We start from the raw sequence: 9,474 nt of genomic DNA, 5'->3' as shown, positions 1-9,474 counted from the left end.
AGAGGTTTAATATAAATTGCGCTTACTTAGAAAAATTGGGTAGATGTTTGGAGGTAGGGTAATCATAGCCTTAAACATTGTAAGAGCAATGCAATTTAAGTCTTAAACTACTTGTTCGATTTTGGCAAAGTTTGTTACTTCCATAACCTGAGTAAATGTGGTGAAGTTTATGCCCACACAGTACAGATTTCCCTAGTGTGCAGATCTGCCTACAGCAAGTGACTGGGGCACTGTCCTGGGGAGCAGGAGATCCGAATTTAATCTCAGACCGATGAAAGTGAGAGCATGTTTGTGTGCAGCAGGGTTAGTGCATGGTAAATCTGATCTGCACACTTTAATGTAGCTATGAGGACAAACTACCTCAAATTCCCTCACACTTTCCACAGATAACAACATGCGTGGTGGCAGCCACTGTGGCACAGTATCTTAATGTGTTGCCACCATCTGTCCTCTTCCTCTTCAGTAAAGACAGCACAGTGAGCCAGCTCAGGGAACTGATTCGGCTGGAAACTTGTCATTTTTTGGGTCAAGACAGCTTTCCTCTCAGTCACATCCTTGAAATATTATGATTCATGGCTGCACAAGCACTGCTGCAGCAAGCTGCGTGTTCTGGGGATGGTGCGAAGAGCTCCAGTGTTACTCAGCTCAGATAGTCTGAACTATCAAGAAATGGCATCGCTTGAGCGTCAGTGGGTAGCCCATATTTAACTATGTAAAATAAAACAATACTTTCTAAAAAAGAGGAGGGTGAGCATTAAAATGGCTATAATTTCATAACTGACTTTAATATTCTGTGCCATGTGCTGGAGATGCAGTCTGTTACACTACATCCGTGCTTTGACACAGTTTTGTTCTTTTTTTTGGAATTTTTGTTTTTTAAACTAAACCAGCATCTTGTAGTGACAGCACAAATTAAGAGAACTGATAGTAAGCCTGTTACTAACACAAACATTATTACATTCGTATGTATTAAAGCTGTTAATGCGTGCATCTCAGTCACAAAACAAACTATAAGAAAGGTACATCCTAGAAATTGTATTTATTTACTCAGTAAGACTCCATATGAACAAGACCTTTGATAGCGTCTTGCCTTTCAGTATTTTTTGCTTTTTTTCTACCTATTTTTTCATTGTAGATATAAATAGTATACTAGTTATTCATGCCAGTTCTTTGCTAAATAATACTCATTATTTCTGTAAATAGACATTATTCCTTTATGCTCTTATACAATTACACTTGTATTAGCTAGGTGTGAAAGAACTGGTTTTTAGACCACTAGAAAAGATTGCAGAGGAAACAACTCTTTTCCCCTAAATCCGGGTATGGTAATGTGGAGACATTTTATGGGTAATTATATGGGGGGAATAGATGGAACGAATAATACCAACTTCCTTAGATAAAAATAAATGTTGACCAATATATCACTCCAATACAACATGTCATGAAGATTTGAAAGTACAGAATTACAAAAGCATAAAGTACAGAGAGTAGTTAAATTATGGCTCAAAATATTGCCAGTCTTTAACCAAAACATGTGCAGCATATAGCAAAACCATCAATTTTATAGCAGGATATGTTAGCAATAGACCATCCAGTTAGCGTAGTTACACAAGCAAAAAGTAGCTGCATGCAAAGCAAGGAAAATGATGAATTAGGAAACTGTGGTATTAAGGGCTACTGTGAGGTGTAGCCAAGGATTTTGCAGCGGGAAATTTGGTTTCCAACAGAGACAAATTGTGAAGTCCAGAAACATGTGGCAGATTTGTTTTCCAAAGGCTTTAATAAATTGGAATGAAGAATGACGTAAGGAACTCTACTGTGCGTTGATTTTTCTTTTGTTTAGAAGTCCCTACAGTAAGATCCAGGAAGATAAAAATAGGCTCATAAGTGTGTAGGCTTAATTACTTATTTCAGTCTCACCCTGCAGCTCCATTGAGAAAAAAGGAAAAGGGGAAAATACCAGTCCAATATGTTTGTTATATTTGCACGTAGCTCACTACCAGGGAATGTGTTGTATTAAGACCAAGAGAGTAAAATAAGGTCTCTGGAGTCTGATTTGCCATAAATCGTATTTCTGTGCTGTTATATTTCCATTTATTTCAGTGGTCCTATCCTGGTCTACAATTGGTACAATAAAAGGGAGAATCCCTTTGAAAATTAGTGTTTATAGCCTTGCAGCTAGTAACATGAAGAGTGTAGTAAAATAAGGCCAGGCATGATGGCATTAAAATGGACTGTCATTAAACTGGTTTAATATGGTGACAGGGGTTGTATTCCAACACCCTTGGGATTTATCATTTGCTTATATTATTATGATAAGGGCAGTCAACAGAGAGAGACTGAAAACAGATTTTCTCATCTTACAGTGAACTCAAATAACGGTGCCTTGATGGATGTATGGATTTCCAACAATGTGTTGTTGGGGCTCTGTGCAGCTGGAGGGGTGTTACATCTTCAAGGATTGGTTAAAATTGAAACTTCTGTGACTGACAGCACTATTTTGTTTAATTTATATGTTGCAACCTCTCTTCTATACTTCAACACACAAATTCTTTTTTGAGATAGAAGTCCCTTAGTTTAAGCAATGGAAAATATATTGTGCTTTCTATCACTAACTCCCACAGAAAATTTTGCTTCAGGGTACACAAAATTCATAAAAATAAGTGTCATTCAACATTTTTGTAATGTGGGGTAGGAAGATTTGCCTCCTGTATTTCCTGATGGGAAGCCAGTCCCTGCCAGCAGTGCTGCTGGGCTTTCTAGGGATGCTGTGGTAGGCTGTCACTGACCTGCCTCTGCGTACAGAGTCACAGTATCAGTGGATTTGAGATTAGAAGGCCTATCTCGTAAGGACAGTCTATCCTAATATTAAAAAGGGTTACAACTTGAATAACTTGAAGAATAGAAAATTAGCACAATAGAAAAATCAAGCTCTCCCAGCATGCTTGAAAATGTGCAGACCACTGAGATACGACCATGTACACTACAGCAGGAGTGGATCTGCAGGGGTTGGGCTGACCCCTCGCGCCATACACTTTTGGGGGCTTTATTTCAAATTCATTCTAGTCTGGTTCTGTGGACTGGGGACACAGTTTCGTCTGAGGGAAATGTGGGTTATGCACTCCAGACCACTCTGGGAGATGAAGTAGGGCAGGAGGGGACGTTTGAGCAGTTCACTTCAAAAGCGCACTGTAAATCCAAACTAGAAATCTAATACAGATCCACCCCAATTTCTTGATGTTCAATCACTATAACAATAAAGAACTCTGCGCTGTTGAGATCTTCTGCCCATAGATTACCAAGAATTTTACAAGTGCGGTTAACGATGATTATAGCTTTTTAAGAGAGGTGATCACCTGCTGGTTCCCTTGATTTCCTTAGGAACTGACAAGGGCACCTCTTTACACAGCAGCCAGCTCTTACCCAGAGTTTCAAAGTCCCCGACAGAGCAAAGGCTGGTGTGGATTTAGCCCATGATGCTTTTTCTTTTTTTATTACACCATACTTCAGACCTTAGCTTTCTTTCATTTTAGCATGCTTTCTGATAAGTTTGCCAACTTTCAACATTTGGGACAAGAAAAGAAATAAATAAAAAATCTGCCTGGTTGACCGTGTTATGAAAATACGTGGTTTTGCTTGTTTGCTGTAGATGCAAGTAGTTGACAGAGGGAGCTCTCAGTCACAAGTCAAGGAAGTCACGAAGACAAAACCATCCTCGCAGCCAATTCTCGCACCAACTCTGCTGACTCCTGTCCTGCCCAGTCCAGGAATTCCAGTTAGGGATCCGTGTTCATGCTTGGGAGCATGAACAATCCCTTTGAGCTTACACTGGAAAGTTCAGCTGTTGCAGCTTCTTCTCCCACACAAATTGATTTCTTTATGGTATATTTGAAAAAATTGAGGAAATCCTGACAAAAACTCTGTCACAGACAGGGCAAGGCATGGCATCTCTTTCCGTGATGCCAGTAGTAGTGAACTGATGGCAAAGGCTCAGTTTCTGTCCTTTTTCATCCCAGACGGACTAAACACTTTCTTCTTCTTTTGTGATACTATAATCTGTTAGCAGTGTAACACTGATTTCTGAGCCATGCGTGCTGCCCGTAACTGACAGGGCTCTGGTAGGTGTATTACTGTGGGTAGCACTGGGAGGCTTTGTACGAAATGTTGCCTTGCAGCATGAGACTTGCTTTTTAAAATGTTGCCGGAAACTTTTGCTCAGCCAATAAAGAGCAAAAGGATTGACGCAGGAATTGCTGAAGGCCAAGGCACGGGAAAAAATAGTAGCTATCAGATGAAAGGTGGAAGCATCTACAGAAGCATGGTATGTAAAAGAGCGGTATAGGTAGAGGATATGGTTAGGCAACCAGCAAAAGGCAAACAAAGCAACAAGCACCAGCACTGTTTTTGCAACTCTCTTGCGGGATTCAATCTACAAGAAAATAATGAATATCTGGTATTAATAGCAATTAGTAACACATGTTTATGTAGTTGGTGCTGAGTTTCAAAGGGGTCTAAAAGTCTAAATGCATTAGTAACCAAAAAACCAAAATGGAAAAAAAAAAAACCAACCCCAAGAAACCAACAGAAAAATAAATCTATTTAATAATTTTTGTAACAAAGTATTTCCAGTGCAGAGCACATTCCCTTTCCATTATAAATCACATGGCAATCTCATCTAGACTAGGGTCTAAAAGTACAATAGTTAATATGTCAGCTCACAATTCCACGTTTTAACTCCTGAGTTTAATGGGGTCATATTAAAGCAAAACAAACCCCATCCCTCCTTTGGAAAACATGCACACTCACACAGTAAAGTTAATGAGTCATGAGCATGTGCTGAAGTGCATAGCTGAATTGGGATTGCTAATATGGGCTGAGTTTATGGAGCTTTTTACTCCATTGTCAGGTAAAGGATTTGCACTCAAGAATTCAGACTTAATCAGCACGATAGATTTTGGAAAATTGGACACTTTAGTGCTTGGTCATAGCTTACCTGCTTACGGGCATGACCATGTTCTTCTGCTGGCATGTTGGCTGTACTTTTATATAAAGTTCTGGCGATAAGAAAATAGTAGACAGAAATGACAGCTAAGGGTACAATATAGAACACTAAGAAGCAAACCAGGGAGTGAGCTTCCTGCAGGATCTTCTCAGATACAGGATAGGGAGCACATGCCTCAAAAGTTACATTTTTCTCAGGGTTGGTGAAAGAATACAAATCTGAAAAAACAGCCTCTGGGATAGCAAATATCATGGAGATGATCCAAACACAGCCAGCTTTACAGCACGTCTTCAGGAGCGCATCCGAAGTCTGCAGTTCCAGGGGCTTAACGATGGCTCTGTACCTAAACCCAACCAACATCATTGTCAGAACAAATACAGAAATAATGCAAGCAGTGACAGTGCAAACTTCTTGAGGATAAAGCCATCTCTGTTCTTGCTAAAGTGAAGGTAGTAGAATCGTCTTGGAAATGAAAACAGATACTAGCTCTTTGCAATCAAGATGGAAATGTAAGAGTTAGCTTTAAGCATGTATTTTAATGACTTGGCTGGCAGGACTTATCATTAAAGCCTTGCTAAGTAAAGGTGACTTCTGCTGTTTGGGTTAAGATCAGCAAGGGCAAACATTTCTCCTACTTCTACGACATTGCCTAGAATGGTAAATGAGGGAGTTAGCATGCAAAATTGGTATGGAACAGATTAACTACTTTATAAATACATGAAACCAAGCATGTACACCTCTCCTTTCTTCCATGTTGTTAAGATCCCAGCTGAGTGCAGTGATCTGACTCAAAGTAATGCTCCAGTATTCATTCATATTTATAAAACTGGAGCTAACAGTGCTGTTGATTCATGGCTGTGATTCTGCAGCATGTGGACTGAGTCAGACGTATGAGAAAAATCTGGGTAAACGTATAGATGTGTGAAGAATTGACATCGTACAGGACCAAGACCTTGGAGCTATGATAGATAGTCCAGTGAAAACATCACCTTAATGTTCAGCAGTAGTAAAAAAACATACTCCAAACCCTAAAAAAACAACACAAAAGCAAAATGGTTGGAATTATCAGGAAAACAATGGAGAGCAAAAGAGACTACTGTGCAATTATCTGTGCCTCAGGTTCATGCAACTTTTGAACACCGTGGGCTGCTCTGCACACCTTAATAAAAAAACCACATACTAAGTATAGAATATAATGTGAATAGCCTGGAGAGGTGGGTAGGGATCTCTGTCTCTTCTGGGCACGAGACCCAGGGCCATCGAATGAAGCCACGTGCAAAGCAAAATAATGTGCAACAGGCAGTGAAAGTCATTGCTAAACAAGTTCAAGAGGCTGAACAAGGTTCTAGAAGAGAAATCTATTGAGGTTATTAAATAGACAGAAACCACATCTGCTCAGGAGGTCATTGGAAAGCTTAAGTTATAAGCGTAGTGTTGGATAGTGGTTTTTATTCTTCCTGTGTGTCTTTTCTTGTCCTTATACTACTGCTGCTGGAGGCTGGTATTGGCCCACATGGACCCTCAATCTGACCCAATGTGGCCATTCGTATGTTGGCTGATTTTTTTTGGTAGTACAGTAACAGCAGCATTGCTTAAATTCTGGACACATGAACTACTTGCTGTTACATACAATCCACAATTGCTGGCCACAATATGAAAATCATTTTCTCTCTTAACACTAAAATTAATTTGGGGGCTTTCCTGCTCATTGACATGCTCATACTGATTGAACAGAAATCTCACGTTAGTTTTGTTCAGTTTAGTTAGTTTAGTTCAGAAAAGAAGTGCGTGGAAAACTGATTGATCAGCAGCTCCTGACAGCAGTCAGATGGGAGAGCACTGATGCCTACTAACAGTGCTGTTGTCGTCACCTCAGTTTAATTTCAGGACCTCTGGGCTAAAATATCTCTGGAAAAGATCTAAGAAGTATAAGAGAAAATACTAAAATTGTATCTTGTTGCACTAAGCACTTATCAAGTGGAATATTAATACAATATTGCAGTAACTATCAAATTATAAGCCATTCATTTGTCCCCCAGTCTGTTCTGTGTTTTCTTTTGGCTTTTTACCCCACATGTCAATCATTTCAGTTCTAGAATTTTAGAGCCTCGCTAAGTGCGTAGGACAAAGGATTTCCACTCAGTCATTTTCAGTTTTGTTTTTCCTCTGCACTGACTACTTTAGTGCACCACTAGATAGCACCAATATACTGTCTTTTCCATGCCTTAAGCAATTTCCCTTTCCTATGCAATTGAGAAAAAACCTATGTACTATACTTCAAGCTATTAAAAGGTCAAAAGACTTGGAAGAGTCTTTCTCACTTCACGTTAAAAAGAACTGCTCAAATTTTTAACACACATTTTAAAATTAAATGGGAGAGCAGTTGGTTGGGTTTTGTTTTTTTCCTATTCTTTTCCTATTGTCTATTATAACGTGCCATTTAATATGGTGCAAAATGATCATTTCTGCTCTTTTATTAATTTCTAACTTCACACTTGCGGTATCTCCTGGCAAATCAGTTGCATCAGACCCACCTGTCAGCACTGAGAACAGTCAGGGTAAACACTGATACTCCAACTGAGGTTAACTGGATAAAAGACAGCAGCTTGCACCCAATTCTTCCGAAGAGCCAGGTATCCACAATGTAACGTGTTGCATCTATAGGCACACAAGTTAATAAAAGCAGTAGGTCTCCAAATGCCAGGCTGGTGATGAAGATGTTTGGAACCGTCTGCATTGATTTAATCTTGAAAAAGACTTTGATGAGTATAGCATTTCCAAGGAGACCCACTGAAATGATCACAGCATATGTAACATAAATTGTGCACAGTATTTCTAATCCTGGAAAGGAGTCTTCAGTCCATTTTTCATTTGTGGTTTCATTATCAGTGATTGATTTCAGTTCTGTACCGTCTGTAGATGCACACAAAGTCTGATTAGCTGAATGCAAGTATACTTGAGACATTTCTTTAACTGTTTCTTCTCCCCAGGATGGACTTAAATTGATCAAAAAATTGTTTAATATTTAGCTTGCAGCATATCAGCAAGGTCAATAGAAAGGTACAGATCTGCGTCTGAAATTAAGATTCCTGTTGCGCATTAACTACTTTCATCCCCTTCTGGGTCTCAAAACATGCCTAGGAGAAATGCATACAGATCTTGTTCTGAACTGTGTAGGAGGTGGAGAATTTTTTTATTGGCTTTTCAGCTAGTGGAGCAGAGAGGGAGGAGGAAAAAAGAGAAACGGAATTTCTTTAAAGATATTAGCTGAAATGATGTTTTTTTTTTTCTTGGAGGTATCTGGCAAGTAAATCTTGTATTGTAATCACTGTAGTGTCAGAATTTACATATTATCTAGCAAATACTTGTAAATGTTTTTCAAAATATTCTAAAAAAGAAATAAAATGAAAACTTGAAATAGTTTCCTCAATAGTACAGGTAAGAATAGAATATACTAACTTAACACAAAACTCTACAGTATACCTTAATGGCAGATAAAATATCTCAGAGTATAGAGGGTATTTGCTGAAAAAGCCAGAGACAGCCTGTGCTTGTCTATGCTCTGATTAGTCTTTCCATCACAGAAATGCAGTGACCTTCCAAATGGCAATAAACGATCAAAATTTATGGCCATAATCCTGCTAACACTTACATTAAAGCTTAGGTTTGTCCCACAAACAGTCCCATTGCCATCAAAAAACCACAGCTTATGCTGAAGTTTGAATGGGTTTAATAGATAGTTGCTGTTATTTTGCAATATGTGTTTATTTGCTTTGGATAATACAACTGATGATTGAAATCTTCTGGGAGAAAAATCACTTTTCATGATGCTATATCAATCAAACATGTTAGTACTATGGGTTTTCTTATGTTTAGCTTAGTCAATACTCAAATCTTAAACTCTGCTGTGATGAACTCCTGATTAACTTCAAACTAAGGTTCAAGGAATGTGACCTGTTGAGTTAAATCTCCTGAAATTAAGAAAGCGAAGATCTAATTTCTAAATAGCAAAAGTGGAAAAGGTATCAAAGGACTGAGGTTTATGCCTTGAAAATGAAGATCAGTAGCTGGAGTATTCTTTCCTCCAGGTTGTTCTTCAGCTGTGACATTCGAGTGGAGAAGGTACCCTGCTCAAATCACAAAAGCAAGCTTATAGCCGAGTCCCTTTCTCTTTAGCGGCACACACACAGACACGCAGACACAGAAAACCAAGTTTGTTTCATTTACTCAATAAAAGCCTCCTTTAAGTACTGCATATGAAAAGTCTAATTTTCCCTTTCCCAATCCAAATTCTTTGCAAATAGAGCTATGATTTAGATATCAGGCGGCGATAAACCAGATGGTAGGTGGTAGAATCAGATGGAAGACCAATGATCAGGCCAGGTGGAAGAAGGAGTCACCGATACAAAAAGGATGCATGGGTTAAAAAGTCCAGTTACAGATTTTGAAAGTGCTTTTAGAAGATAAGTTCT

General features: G+C 38.9%; 1 protein-coding gene across 1 annotated transcript; it reads right to left on the bottom strand.

Annotated features, from left to right (window-relative positions):
* Positions 1–4,021: 4,021 nt before the first annotated feature.
* Positions 4,022–7,967, bottom strand: BRS3 (bombesin receptor subtype 3). The gene is made up of 3 exons (XM_005232762.2): positions 7,537–7,967; positions 4,994–5,345; positions 4,022–4,429 (listed from the first exon to the last, which is right to left on the bottom strand). The coding sequence occupies exons 1-3, from the start codon at positions 7,965–7,967 to the stop codon at positions 4,022–4,024; spliced, it is 1,191 nt and encodes a 396-aa protein (XP_005232819.1).
* Between the last annotated feature and the right edge of the window lie 1,507 nt (positions 7,968–9,474).

The sequence above is a fragment of the Falco peregrinus genome, chromosome 13 (genome assembly GCF_023634155.1).
Source record: "Falco peregrinus isolate bFalPer1 chromosome 13, bFalPer1.pri, whole genome shotgun sequence".
Lineage (NCBI taxonomy): Eukaryota > Metazoa > Chordata > Aves > Falconiformes > Falconidae > Falco > Falco peregrinus.
Note: the sequence above shows the minus strand (reverse complement) of the source record. Positions and strands in the feature narration are given on the sequence as shown.

Coding starts and splice junctions, on each gene's coding strand:
- BRS3 (XM_005232762.2), bottom strand. CDS start 7,967: ATGTCTCAAGTATACTTGCATTCAGCTAATCAGACTTTGTGTGCATCT. Junction 5,346..7,536: donor ACTGTTCTCAGTGCTGACAG/GTGGGTCTGATG, acceptor GGTTGGGTTTAG/GTACAGAGCCATCGTTAAGC. Junction 4,430..4,993: donor ATGGTCATGCCCGTAAGCAG/GTAAGCTATGAC, acceptor ATTTTCTTGTAG/ATTGAATCCCGCAAGAGAGT.